This window comes from Oikopleura dioica, chromosome 2 (assembly GCF_907165135.1).
Source record: "Oikopleura dioica chromosome 2, OKI2018_I68_1.0, whole genome shotgun sequence".
Classification (NCBI taxonomy): domain Eukaryota; kingdom Metazoa; phylum Chordata; class Appendicularia; order Copelata; family Oikopleuridae; genus Oikopleura; species Oikopleura dioica.
In genome coordinates this window covers 14475486-14490286 of record NC_137292.1, presented here as the reverse complement: position 1 = coordinate 14490286, position 14801 = coordinate 14475486, and the positions used below count along the sequence as shown (strand labels likewise).

Here is a 14801-nt window from a genome sequence, read left to right as displayed (position 1 = left end):
GAATGTTGGATGTTTTGACAAAACTTCCGGAACATTTTGGAATTAAAAAGAATGGGAAAAGCTCAGACTCTGACGCGCTGGAAAAACTTTGCGCTGATCTTATTTCATCCTCTCCTGCGAAAATGATCCAAGTCATTTGCTCTCTGAAGAATATTCTTGCCGACTCGACATTGATCTTTCCAGTTTTATCCGACTTCGTTGGCTTCTGCTCATCATACGAAGTCCTTGAAAGAATAGCTCTAAGTAGCGTGGAGCAGAAAGTCTTCGTTGATTTCCTCAATTTTATCTGGAATCTACCAACTCGCTTTGCAAATGTAAATAAAGGAGCTTTACCGACGAATTTGAAGCATCAAAATTTTATGCAAAATTTGGAGAATCTCGCTTGTTGCCTTTTACGCCAGAGAGATGTCAAGAAGACTTGTGCGTTACTTGATCTCACGTTCGCGAATGTGTCACAATCGAAAGAATCAGCCCTATTTCTGCACGAGTTTGCTCAGATAGTGATAGACGAAGCTGAATTAGCGAAAGACGTTGCCAAAAATCTCCGTTTTCGCGCGAGAAGAAACTTCCTTGAATCATTCATAAACTACTGTCCGCCTTTTTCATTTCAAACATTGGTATTTCCTCTTGTCGACATATTTCTCGCTAAAAACTTCAACTTGCTTCGAATATGCACCGGTCGATTACTCAATCAAAGATTTCAAGATTCTCAAGATTTAGATGAGGAAGCTTTCAAGGGCACGAAAATCGTCATTTGCCAAAACGAGATTCCTGTGAGTACGACCAAAAGAGCTCTACAACTTGGAAGAGCAGCTGGAGCAAAGACAATCTACTCACCCGCGCCTTGCCCGAGCAGGGAAGACTTCGAGACGTTCTCTGAACAGATCGACTTTCTCATCGCGAATCAGACAGAAGCTCTGGAACTAAGTGGAAAAGAAACTATTGAAGACGCGGCGACAACTCTACAGGAGAAATACAAACTCAAAAGTGTAATTGTCACTCTCGGTGGAGACGGATTTGCCGTCAAAAGTCAGTGTCTAGATTTTGATTGTTGCTTAAAAAATGATGAATTTTTAGGCGAAGGAGAGCTGACATTGCACCCAGTTGTTGAAAAAGTAGACGTGGTCGACACGACCGGCGCTGGAGACTCATTCGTTGGCGCCTTTTCTTACTCGCTTACCAAGACGCAGAAAACGACGATCGAACATGCCAAATTTGCGTCTATGGTTGCTTCCCGCTCTACAACAAGAAAGGTATAATAACTACACCAAGATCGTTTGTTATTATTTTCAAGGGAACTCAGAAATCGTACTTCTGTCTATCTGAGCTTGAGTGATTGTTATTCAACTCCTTTGCTTCTTTATTTCGCAGTTCTTCAATTGATTTGATTCCTGATTCAACTTTTCTGTTCAATAAATCTTTTCGCTCTTAATAAAAAGCTTCATTTGCGAACCTTCGAGAACAGATGAATTCTGAGCTCACCTGAGAACATCATCGATGCAAATTCAAAATAGCACTTGTTTTCTTGTCAGATAGCGAGGAAGAATGTTCGCTTGCAGTCTGTCCGTGCATATAAACAGTGGCAGGTTTATTTGTGTTAACTCGAGAAAGACTTTGCTGGGATGAATATTCGATTATAAATAAACAGCCGCCGCCGCAATTAGATACCTGCCGCAGCCTCAATTTCAGAAGCCACCTCTAGCCAAATGGGATTAATTTAATTCCGATTACCTTTCACAGGGAATCTTCCATCGCCTTGATTTCTCCTTGATTGCAAGTGTTGATTTTGTTGATTGTAAGAGCGAATTCTTCTTCTTTTGACTGGTAGTCAGACGAATCCTACGGAAAGTTCAGATTTTACCTTGTCAAAGGCACTAACTTATTCCAAAATGATCCGAAAGGCTTCCAAAAATGCGGTCGGCTGTCAAATAGTGGGCTTTCGTCGTTCAAATCTGAACTCGTTGAAAGGGGATTATCGATGATTATGAAAATCGGGATCTTGTTTCAGCATTTTTTCGAAAAAAGGAAGGAGCACATGAACGTGGCGGGATCATCCGGAATTTGGCAAAAGAAATAGCGGATTGTCCGGATTCTCATGCTTGTTCATCTCATCCCATTTCAGTGAAAAATACTGTAGTTACTGAATTCCCCAGATTTGTACCGTCCAATATCAAGCAAAAAGATCGAGTATTGTTGCCGACCAAATCGTCGAAAATGTCTATCGACTGACAATGAATTCTCGCGGAATACAGTAATTTTCCTGCCATAAAAGCGACGACTTTGTGTCGTCTTTCTTTTCCCGACCTCAATCTACCCTTCAAAATATTATTCCCGCATGTCTGCTTTTAACTTAGACTTGAAATTAGTTACTGTAACAATTCAAAATTAAATTTTCATTGCAGCTGTAACTTTCTCCAGCAGTGGCTGCAAAAGCAGAATAAATCATCATTCGAGCAGTTCGATTCCCAGAGGCGCGATTTTTATCGGATATGGGTAGGGTAAATCACTAATATTTTCCACTTTTTTCTTGCTAAGTAGAGTAGGCATATAATACCTTTTATAATCCCAGAAGCTGAGGATCATTTTGACTATTGATAGTGGGGTCATCTCGTACCCTGAGGGCATTTGGTACCCCGAAAGTCCCAAAATGTGGCCAACTTCGGAAATTCGAATTTTCGAGGCCGTAACTAAGCTTTTTGACGGAGCTATCTATACCAGCTTGTAGCTCAGGCTCTGACGGTCATTTTGAGGGGTAAAAGTATGTCCCGGGCTACTCTAGAAAGTGGTGGAGGTGGTGCAAAGCTGGGTCAAGACCGGAAGTCAAGCTAAAATGAACTCTTATGTGATTTTAATGCAGTAACACTTTGAAAAAGCAACTGTAAATACATAATTGGTCACCCGAGGTCAACTTGGGGTCACTCGGGGTCATTTAAGGTCAAGATTTTTAAAAAATACGTCTTTAATAAAAACACCCCCAACTTGACCCTAGATGACCCCAAGTAACCCCAACTTGACCTCTGGTGACCAATTATGTATTTACAGTTGCTTTTTAAAGTGTTACTGTATTTAAATCAGATAAGAGTTCATTTTAGCTGGATTTCCGGTCTTGACCCCAGCTTTGCACCACCTCCACCACTTTCTAGAGTAGCCCGGGACATATTTTTCTACCCCTCAAAATGACTGTCAGAGCCTGAGCTACAAGCTGGTATGGATAGCTCAGTCTAAAAAGCTTAGTTACGGCCTCAAAAATTTGAATTTCCGAAGTTGGCCATATTTTGGGACTTCCGGGGTACCAAAATGCCCTCAGGGTACGAGATGACCCCCCACTATCAATAGTCAAAATGATCCTCAGCTTCTGGGGATTATAAAAAGATATTGTATGCCTCTTCTACAAAGTCCAAATAAGAGCTCAAATATTTGTGATTTACCCTAGATATGGGGAGGAGGATCGTAATTGCAAAAGAGGCATTATTTGGGCGCATCTAGCGCCATCCTTTGGATCTTCCTCTGGCTCGCGTTTTTTCGCTGCTGAATTTTAATAGCCAGCAAAGGAAGACAAAACGCAGCGCCAAATGTGAACTTGAAAACGAGAACTTGCAAATTGAAAATTGAAAAAGAACCCATGGAAGCGAATTTATAAAAGAGTAAGTCATCCACGGGCAAAATTGGAAGTACAGTTAATGCGGTTTAATGATGCGTTTAACGAACTTGGGAATGATCCGCCGATTCGGCTACCGGGATATTTTAAGCAAGCCAGGCCTGATCTGAAAATATGCTTCAAATATTTTTCGACTTTTTTGAGAAAAAATTTCAAAGAGAAATTTAAGAAAAATGATCAACCAGTTGGTCCTAAAGTTGAAAAGTTGCATTGAATTAAATTTTTGTTTTCCAAGGAAAGATTTTTCAAAAGATATCATAATTTCAGCGAAAATAAAAATATTCCTTTAAAAAAGTACCGCGAAGTTCGCCTCGCGAGGCATTGAATTTGAGTGTTCATCCCCAGAGAATCGCTTCTGAAAGGAGCGGAAGCTTCCCGTCGCGCGAGGATCTCTTTAAATGTGCAAAGTGGAACTCGTGAATAGTCTATTAAAATGCTGGCCGATTTCTTTTCACAATTAAGAATCTCTTTATCCATTCACTTTGATTGCTGACTGCCAGTCCATCCTTTTCGCCATCCTTTTTTCAAAAGCTAATTTTTTTCTTCTTTTTTTTCAAGAGAAAATAAGTTACCTCTCAAAACAGCTGTCTGGACTTATAAGAGCAAATGAGTTCGATTTTTATCAAATTTAGCAGTCTCCTGTAAATAGTAGACAGGCTTGTGAATCCGAGCACTGGAAGAACTAAGTATTAAGTGTTTTATTTTTGGGGTAGTTTACGGAATTTATTATTCTGTCAGGTTTTGAATAAATCAGCTGCACGTGTTCCACGCGAAGAGTTTTGATTAATTTTGAAGAGAGTACCCACCGCCGACTGAAAAAAGAAAAATCAAAATAGAATGGCCTCACGGCTGTGCTTCCAATTTCCCAAGTGTGCAGAAGGTTAACACAGTAAATATCGTTTTCTAGGGCATTTTGGCTGTATCCATGCCTTCTTGAGAGTTTGGCCAAAAAATTGGCAGAAATTTTTCATTGGGTTAAAATTTTTCTTAGGCAGAGAAATGAGAAAAGGCCTGCTCGCACCGCAAAACACGTTTCTTGACACGATCGCAGAGAGATTTGACGGATCGCGTAAGTTTTTTCTCGAAAATTAGAAAAGAGGGATGATCGTCTCTTAGACTCAAACTTCGTGCTTGGAAATGCGCAGATTCCAGATCAGTACCCGATCGTCTATTGCTCAGATGGCTTCTGCGAGCTCAGCGGCCTTCCGCGCTGCAAAGGCTCGGTTAATTAGCTCCTGGAGCAAGCTTTAGGGTACTCCACAACTAGCGAATTAACCCACGAACAGTTATGCGTCGATCTTGCGCGATAAGGTTCGTCTACGGCGAGGACACTCGGCAGGACATCAAGGAGAGGATCGAGCGCGCCCTGCGAAACAAGGAAGAGTACCGCGTCGAAGTCAAGTTTCACTTTTACAGCGATCGCGAAAGCCGTGATCAAACAAGTCAAAGTTGCCAGCTTGATATCGGTAGCTGCCAAGAAAGGACTGACAGTAGCTAACTGATTTTATAGTGCCAATCAAAAACGAGACTGGCACTGTCGTTTTCTTTCTCATATCCGTCAAGGACATTTCCAAGTCGAATCCGAAGATCAATTTCGCCCGCGAGCGCGAGGGGGTAAAACAGTTCAAAATGGAACGCTTTTAAAAGGTTGATTCTAGCGCGATCTCAAAGAATGGCGACGTCGTTCAAGAGCGATCCTCTACAATATCTCCGGCAATATTGGAAACATCTCCAGCGCGTAAGTTTCGAAAGTCGTGAATCGAAATTTCCTCGAAATTCAGGGGATTCATGAAATCATCGCAAGGACGAGACGATGTGGAGTCGCGAAATTCAGCCAAGAAAAGCACAATTTCTGAAGCTCTCGGTCGGTCGGTAATTCAGCTCGCCACGTACGTCATATCATCATATTTTCACATCATTTACTTACCCTTTGAAAGAACAGTAGCTGCATGTTTTCTAAACCACCCCGAAACATGTGGTTTGGCTTGGTTGAATTAAAATTAATACAACGCTGAGATCAGCCCACTTTCATTTCTTTTAACACTACATATTCATCTGGCATTAATAAAAGGAGCATTTATATCAACTCTCGACATCGAACTTTATTTCTACTTCTGAGCTTCTTGTGAGCAAATCTGGCAAAATAAGGGTATGCCCAATGATATTTTTTACTCCGTCAGGACTTTATTAAGGGTATAGCCGACGCTCTCACGATCGCCGACTTTTAAAAATATTTGAGAAATCTTCCTCAGCTTTGGGCAAAAGAAAATATGGTTGAAATTAAAATCGCCATTAAATAAAATCAGCGACTTTTTAATCAACCCGAATTTAAAAATTAAGGGTATGCCACTGATATTTTTCACTCCATCAGGACTTTATTAAGGGTATAGCCAACGCTCTCACGATCGCAGACTTTTAAAAATATTTGAGAAATCGTCCTCAGTTTCGGGCAAAAGTAAAATATCAATCTCAGCTAAGATTAAAAAAACTATTTCGCACTTTCTTTGATTTTAAAAAGCCAGCCCCTCCGGCCATTTCCCCGAGGGGATTTGGCTGGAGGGGCTTTTCTACGTTTGGTCAATTTCGGCCCAAGGCTCTCCAAACGTAAAAAAGCCCCCCCAGCCAAATCCCCGCGGGGAAATGGCCGGAGGGGCTGGCTTTTCGACAATCAGACACTCAAGTTCTCAAAGAACTGGATGATCAAGTCGATCATGAAGCGGAGCATATTTTTCTTTGAAATCAACGAGGAGTATAATTGATTCTTTCCCTTTTTTGAGAGGTAAAAAGTTAAAAGTGCGATTGCAGACCTTGAAAGAAGTCTCCTCACGTGCCCTTTTGATCTTATGAAAGATCGAGCTTTCGTGGCCCTAGAAGCACGTGTGCCAAACAAGCGCATAATTACGAAAAAAACTAGCAGTGATTTCAGTGGCTACTTGTTGCTGTTGGCGCCAACAATTACACGCCCACCACGTTTTTCTGTCGATAAAAGACTCTTAAATGATTGCTTTATTGCTGGAAAGTATGCTCCTGTCGAAAGTAGAAGCCACGTGGATAAACATTATCATGTCGGAAATAATAGCAGCGCCCAGCCGCTTCCTGCTCCTCCCCCTCCTCGTGATTCTGCTTCCAAGCACTTTACGTGTCAAAATTGGCCAGTAACTAAATAAATACTTGAAAGTTGGAACATTTAACTCTTGGAGTAATAAAAACGTTACTCTGAAAACAACATCCGGTCAAGCTCCTACGAAATTCCCAAGAGCTTGTCATGACAGCATTCGTCTGATTTTAGAGACATTTTCAATCACAAAATGTGCCTCTTTTCTCAGCACGAAGCATTCGGCTTTTCTCCCAAGGTATCACCCTTTTTTCCTTGTTTGCTCAAAGCGCGTGAATGATGTTACTACCGTTTTTCAAAATGATTCAAAAAATTGCCCCTATCTTTTGGTGAAAGATTAAAAACAGAGATTTCTCTCGATTTCCGAGAAAGCAGCTATTTAGCTCCTCCAAAAACATATCACTTTTTCGATCTTGGGCGCGCCGCTGCAGGGGATCACTCGAAAAAGGGGCTAGCTTGAGCTGATCTCCGCAGCGGCGCGCCGAAGATAGAAAAACTGATTTGTTCTTTGGGGCAGCTGAAAAACTTCTTTTCTTGGAAATCAAGGAAGATTTTTTGCATTTTTTAATTAGCGGCTCTCAGTCTTTTCTGACAAAAACAATGCCTGACAATTTTAGCGACAAGCATGCCCTAAAAGAAAACCTGAGCAAAAATCAAGCGAATCTCGGCTCAAAAGTAAAAACTCCCTGAAACGATAAGTCCTTGGAAAAGTTCGATGTTTTTTATCATGACTGTCGTAGATTTTGATCAGACGGTGTCCCACAGTGGCGCGCCCCTCCAATTCTAGATTATTGGATTTTTAATTATTCATGTTTCAAAAAAGGCGCTCCCTTTTGGAATATGCCTATGATTTGAATAATAAAATAAAATTGTGGTAAAAATGAATACAATGGTATAATTTTCTTACAATTTAGTCAATTGGAACATAAGATATTCGCCATACAAAATCGGGCCTGCAAATTTCCCTCAGTATTTTCCTTCACACTCTAACTCCAGTTTTCATGAGCCGATTTTAATGATAAATAGATGTTTGAAAAGCTCTTTTCCCACATTCAAATATTAATGCATTATTTGAGGAAGTGATTTTTTCAAATATTTTTTAAATCATGTATAAATGTGGGACATGAGCTCTTCGGATATCTATTTATCATTGAAATCGGATGACAAAAACTCGAGTTAGAGCGTAAAGGAAAATACTGAAGGTAATTTGCAGGCCCGATTTTGTATGGCGAATATCTTATGTTTCAATTGATCAATTTTTGCTAAAATTATACCATTTAATTGCTTGTTTACCACAAAAAATTAATCAATAAATATTTTTCTTTCCTTTTAATTGGACAGATATTTTTTTTAAAATCAGATTTTACAAAAATAAAATTTATGAATAGTAGCGGGCGCTCCTCTGTTGGAGATCAGATGCTTAGTGGGTGATCAAATTTAGAGAAAAAAAGGTGGCGCTAGATGTTGTTCTCGTATTTATTTCGAATTTTTTTCAAAAAAGTTCAAATCAATTTTAAAAGAATGCCTGTTTTAAGAAACAGAGAACAAGTCGCCCAACCAGCCCGTTATCAACCCTATAGTAACGGCCGTTTAGAACATGGACGGAGAAATGAAATTCGCCGTCAAAGGGAGCGTCGACAAAGAGAACGACAAGAAGAAATTGACAATGTCCAGACGGCCAAAGGATTCAAGGAAAAGCACAAGGCAAACTGTCAAAGTCAACAAGTAAGTTTAATTTATAATAAATTATCAAAATAACAATTTCTTTAGGTAAACTCCTGGAAAATCGTCGAGTTTCTTCTTCCTGCTCTTCTATTTTCAATTATCAAAGGTGGCCGAACCATCGTTTCCGAGATGATTGGGCACACAAAACAAGCAGCAATCGCAGCGATACGTCACCGGCTTGATGATCACAACTGGGACTACACGCCTCAATATACATTCGACGAATTGCAACATGAGAGGTAATGATTCTTATTTTTCCTTTAAAGATTTTAATCATATCCTTTTAGATTTCTTCGCACTTCTAGGCAATATCTTCGACGAAGGATTTCAAATTTTCAACAAGACTCAACTTTTGCCCTTCATTATCTCGACCGCACAAAGCTCATGATGAACGAGGGCGATCTTGGAAAGCAACTTGCAATATTGATCAACCCCGATATCTTTCACGACGTCAACGAGCAAGCTGTTCTTTTCAAGCTGGACGAACTGTGGTTTAACCACGTCTGCAAGGCCGTCTTCGCCGACTTCTACTGCTGCAAGTGCGGCTTTTTGATGCTGGACGAGCCCGAGCTACTCAAGCACATGCTGGACAAACATCGAAAAGATGTCAAGGCTGCGGTAAGAAATAACGACGACGAAGCTGATCGACTGATGCGAGAGGCTGTTCACGCGTCCTCTAAGAAGATCCAGATCCAGGAATACTTCCGCGATAACCATGCTAGATTCGCACGAGCAAGCAGCTACACCATCACCCTCCACTCCTGGATCAATGGCGACCAAGTCGACGACATTTAAACTTATATTCTGCTCTTCTCATTAAAAATAAACTTCTTTTAGAAAAAACTGTGCCTTTTATGTCTGAAAAAGCATGAAAACAGTCTTATTTTGATGAAAAAAAAAAACTCAGCCCCTCCGATTGCTCCCTTTTCGGGAGTGACTGGAGGGGCTTTTGTTTTTATAAATCATTTTACAAATTCCTCCTTGATTTCAATTTTAAAACTTATTTTTTTTCCGTAAATCTTGATTTATTTGAAAAAATTATCCCAAATTCAAATTCTCCGTGTCCGAAAACCCCTAAATCCTCCCTTTTTTTATCAATTATGATGAATTTCGGCCATTTCGAACTTTTCAGCTCTTGGTGATCTTTTTCCATCTCGGCCGGGCTTGGTTTCTGATCCGCTGCGCTCAAAGTGGCGCTGTTGTTCAGTTTCCTGGGCGTGGCCACCGCCACAGTTTTTTGAACTGAAATGACGGCCAATCAGCGGGCCGCGCGGCGAACTTTCTCACGCCCAGGAAACTGCTCTGTTTCTTGAATCGGAGACATCATCAAAAAGTCACTGAGAAAGCCGGAAGGCGTTGTCAGAATTACCTTCGAAGATCGAGTGCAATACTCTGATATTATCTTCTGCAAGACTTGGGTAAACTTGGCGATTCCGTCGATGTATCTGCCGGTCACAAACTTGTTACAGGTAATTAATCCTTTTAATGCCTCTCTGATTCTATTGGTAATAAGAGGAGTCAAAGAAATCCGACTGGCAAGGACTGTAAACCGCTGGAGAAATCCGAAAAGAGCGGGACATCAAGCTCAAGCAGCGATCAGACTCGCTTTACAAACCTGTCCAACGAAAGAAACGCGTGTTCAACAAAATGGTGTTGCCCAAGGAACTGAAAAAGGATATTCCTTTCAAAACGAAGATGAAAAATCAGCAGAAACAGATTGCGGGCGTGAACAAGTTTTGAAGCAGTTAGTTTTTATCCCGCAGGACCTGTCGAACTCGAGCTTAGGCTGCATTTTAAGAGCTTCAGAAAAACATGTGCGTTTTTTAAAGTTTTGGATAAATTTATAAATGCTTTTAGCGTGTCTTCGAGATCCTTGTCATTCTTGAAGGTCTGAAACAATTTTCTCCTCACGGCGAAGTTTGCAAAGTCTATCAGCGATGTAGAGAGCGAGTTATTGCTGATGCTATTCGTGATCGCCCTGCTCCAGAATATTTTCTCCTTCTTGTCGGCTTCTGGCTTGTTACGGATGAATTCGTGCTGAAGCATTTTTCCAGTGATTTTACGAAAACGAATCCGATATCTAACAGTTACATGAAGCACGTCATTCAATTCAGCGAGTCCGCTTCCAGTAAATTGCTCTCATCGCAGAGCAAGCTGTTCAAAACTAAATCCATCGGAGAGCTACTGTCAGCTTCTGTCGATGGTAACGGCCTCATCCCATAGGCAAAACTGTATCAACTCGCCGCTGTCATATCAATATTTTCTGAAGAGTCGCCGAACTATACGCCAATAAGTAAACTGGTACCTTTGGAAAGCTCTTCAGAAGAAGAAATCGAGTTTTGGATCTTGCAGGATGACTGCAAGACGTTCAAGAATTCTTCAGATGATTTTCCGCCAATAATTTTCAAGCGATTTGAATTCTTTTTGAATGAAATCTCACCTATTGCTTTTTCGAGGGCAAATATTTCTCTCGAAAGGACAGCTTTATCAGGTGAAGAGTCAGTCTTTTAAGATTTTAAATATATTCAAGCGAGCAAGCGTATTTCGTGGATGATAAAAGAAGTTCTACCTTTGACGACGACCAAAAATATGGTCATTCTGTCGAATAGTTTGAGACTAGTGATCAAGAAACTTGAAGAGCTCTCAAAGATCCTCCCTCCTGGATTCGAGACGTACATGATCAGCTCAAATCTTCATTATCTCTTGTTGAAGCTTATTTGCAAAAGTCTTGTTTATCTTCAATTCTGATGATTTTCAACTGCCAGGAAAGTCTGGACATAGAATTCCCGAAGAGGCCGATGGAGCGGGACGCTGCAACACCGATGATACGTCTCTACTGGAGAAAGCTGGCATCTCTTCGGGCTACTTTGACGAAAGATTCATGTCTCGCGCATTTGGAAATATATTTGAGCACTTTTTGCGACTCCTTCAGTTACATCTTCCAGTATCTTCTACAAAGTATCTCCAGCAGAAATCGCTCTTCAAATCTTCAAAAAGACCTTCAACTAGCTATTCATCTTGGCGCACAGCATCTTCATCTTCTTCAACGGCTAAAAATCACCAATCAAACTGAAAACTTGCGTTCAAAAATTTATCGTTTGTATATAAAACTAATGCTTCAATTCGGCCCTACCGAAGAAATAGCTGCTTTGTCTCCTGATTTTAAGAAAACCCGGTTACCAGAGGAAGAGGCCTATCTGCCAATTACTTCTGATGAATTATTCAATAAATCAGGAGAAGACAGTGATATTCTCGTTGACGAAGAAATTATCAACTGTCAAACTACTTGTAAATCAACTATTCAATCATTTTTCCTGGACCAATTCAAAACATGGGACCCTGAAACATTCATGAAACTGATAACCCAAAGAGTGTTGGAGAAATCCATGCGAGTTGTCCTTGAAGACATAGACGAGAACATAATTATTCCGGTGTTTCAAATTCTCCATCGCACTCATTCGGCAGAGCTGAATGTGATTGGTATTTTAGCAGAAATGTCAGATAATGTTTGGACTCTTTCCAGAAATACTCGGATCTTTTTACTAGGTATATTTTATCGAAAATTCGAGCTGCTTTAATCATTCTTAGAGGCATCAAAATATTACATGCTGAAGCCGGAAAGGGTTATCCTCGAACGAGTCCTGTATTATCTGAGAATGGTTAACACGCCGAAAAATCAAGAACTAGTGCTCTTATTGGAGCAACTTGGTCGAAGCTCGTGTTCGCTAGACTCAGCCGTCTTGGATGCGTACTGTGATCTTACAGTAGACTGGTAAGTTCCCTTGACAAGGAACAATAAGAAATAGTCATTTTAGTACGGAATCCTTCGATCTTGTCTTCGACACGAGTGAGGAAGGGTCACACTCTCCATCTAATCTACTCAGCGCTTCTCTACCTTTCGAAATTCCAGAGCTCGAGGAACCTCTATGGAAAAATATGTCTAAATTGAGCTTTTCAAAAGCTGATTTCAAATCATTCATTGCACTCCGCCACAGTTCTTGATAAAAACAAAACTTTCTTTCTTATTTTCTTAACAATCTTTACTTTTAATAATTTATTTCTTAAATTTATAATGCCCAATATAAGAATGTTGGATGTTTTGACAAAACTTCCGGAACATTTTTTGGAATTAAAAAGAATGGGAAAAGCTCAGACTCTGACGCGCTGGAAAAACTTTGCGCTGATCTTATTTCATCCTCTCCTGCGAAAATGATCCAAGTCATTTGCTCTCTGAAGAATATTCTTGCCGACTCGACATTGATCTTTCCAGTTTTATCCGACTTCGTTGGCTTCTGCTCATCATACGAAGTCCTTGAAAGAATAGCTCTAAGTAGCGTGCAGCAGAAAGTCTTCGTTGATTTCCTCAATTTTATCTGGAATCTACCAACTCGCTTTGCAAATGTAAATAAAGGAGCTTTACCGACGAATTTGAAGCATCAAAATTTTATGCAAAATTTGGAGAATCTCGCTTGTTGCCTTTTACGCCAGAGAGATGTCAAGAAGACTTGTGCGTTACTTGATCTCACGTTCGCGAATGTGTCACAATCGAAAGAATCAGCCCTATTTCTGCACGAGTTTGCTCAGATAGTGATAGACGAAGCTGAATTAGCGAAAGACGTTGCCAAAAATCTCCGTTTTCGCGCGAGAAGAAACTTCCTTGAATCATTCATAAACTACTGTCCGCCTTTTTCATTTCAAACATTGGTATTTCCTCTTGTCGACATATTTCTCGCTAAAAACTTCAACTTGCTTCGAATATGCACCGGTCGATTACTCAATCAAAATGGCCAGTTTCACATGGGACGAATTGTTGCTATCGCAGGTCTGGAGACATGGAAACATTTAGTTGACTACTGGGCGGACGAAAACATTGTTATCAAGGTTTCTGTCGATCAAAGAATCCAAGTTTCGAAAATCATTGCCTTCTCAGTCGACTATCTTCCTAAATGTCCGGATGAAATGCGATTGGAGATTATCAACACTGTTTCTTTGGGCTTCAAAAACCACTTTGCTCAGTCGGCGTCCGACAATCGAGATATTGGAATGCTTTCTGCCAAGAAGATCATCTCAGTATTTGATTCAGAGGCCAAACTTGACTTTCCAATCACGAATAAAGACCTTCAAGCGGATCAAAATAAAGTTCACGAAGATAGCAGAGAGCGAACAATCGAATTCTTGAACGGTAACCAACAAAAAGTCGAAGATGAAAGAATCAATGCTGGAAACTGTGACGATGATGATGATGATGATGATCGAGAAAGTCTTGATTCCGACGACTTGGAATTCGAACAATTCGAATTCGAAACGCCGAACCTTTCAAAATACAGTCCCCGCTTTCTTATGGAAGCCAGTGGAATTTTGGTCGAGAGAAATCTACCCCAATCAATGTCAAAAACGGAGAAGACTAAACGCAAACTCGCCGCGCTGGAAACAATTCCGTATTTAGCAAAGGTCAATCAGGTTTCTTCGAAGGAGCTTGTGGAAGAGATTTTGAAAGGGATCGTTTATTTTGAAATTGTTAACGATAATGATGCTGCTCTCGTGGGTGATGCTCTAGAATCGTTGGCAGTTGTGGCTCCGGAATTTTATGCTCCTGCGATTGTTGGTAATAATAGTTTTTTGGTACGAACATTTTCTAATTTTTAGGTGAATTTTATGCCGAGTCAATGCCTCTAGAAAAACGGCAGATCATTCTTGCCTCTCTATCGAAGGCCGTAAAGCAATTGGCGGACCTTCCCTTCGAAGAACTTGAAGAAGAGATCGCCTTTGAAAAATTAGCGCTTTCCGCAAAAGTTGAATCACAATCACGGCGCTGGGGAAGCCGCCCAAAAAGCGAGAAGATGCTCAAGTCTCGGTTTTATCCTGCCGCTGGATATTTTCTTTTTCCTTTCTTGCGCAGCTGGGATTCGAATAAACGAACGTTGATGTTGGAGACGTGCGATAAAGACGTCTTGTCAAGAATGATTGCATTCGTCGGCCAGATCATTTCTCTCTTGGATAATATTCCCGAAATCGAGAAATACGTCCTTCCTTCCATAGATTTTCTCGCGACTTTTAGAAGAATTGGTAATTTGTCAGCGCTTTTCTTATAAAACTCTATCTTTAGATGACACGAATTTGAAACTTGTAATAATCAAATCTTACCAAGTTTGTCTGCTGAGCATCGCTTCAACTAAACAAGAAATCTGGATGGACATCACTTGGAAAATGTGGCTAGAAGAATGCCAATCGCTTGATTGCCCACGCCTTTCACTTGCTGCGACTGACCTTTTGAATCTATTCTAGTTCATGAGTCTACTTCTC

General features: G+C 40.5%; 3 protein-coding genes across 3 annotated transcripts; all 3 read left to right on the top strand.

Moving 5' to 3' along the window:
- Positions 1–2: 2 nt before the first annotated feature.
- LOC145698441 (ribokinase-like) lies at positions 3–1336 on the top strand. Its single transcript, XM_081775645.1, has 4 exons — positions 3–243; positions 721–1029; positions 1078–1253; positions 1295–1336. Exons 1-4 carry the CDS (start codon positions 3–5, stop codon positions 1334–1336), a joined length of 768 nt encoding a protein of 255 aa, XP_081631771.1.
- A 9852-nt stretch (positions 1337–11188) lies between these two features.
- Positions 11189–12518, top strand: LOC145698838 (uncharacterized). The gene is made up of 3 exons (XM_081776062.1): positions 11189–12044; positions 12087–12270; positions 12314–12518. Exons 1-3 carry the CDS (start codon positions 11246–11248, stop codon positions 12498–12500), a joined length of 1170 nt encoding a protein of 389 aa, XP_081632188.1. The 5' UTR covers positions 11189–11245; the 3' UTR covers positions 12501–12518.
- Positions 12519–12636: 118 nt separating this feature from the next.
- On the top strand, positions 12637–14795 carry LOC145698833 (telomere length regulation protein TEL2 homolog). Its single transcript, XM_081776057.1, has 3 exons — positions 12637–14103; positions 14145–14564; positions 14605–14795. The coding sequence occupies exons 1-3, from the start codon at positions 12708–12710 to the stop codon at positions 14781–14783; spliced, it is 1995 nt and encodes a 664-aa protein (XP_081632183.1). The 5' UTR covers positions 12637–12707; the 3' UTR covers positions 14784–14795.
- Positions 14796–14801: the final 6 nt, after the last annotated feature.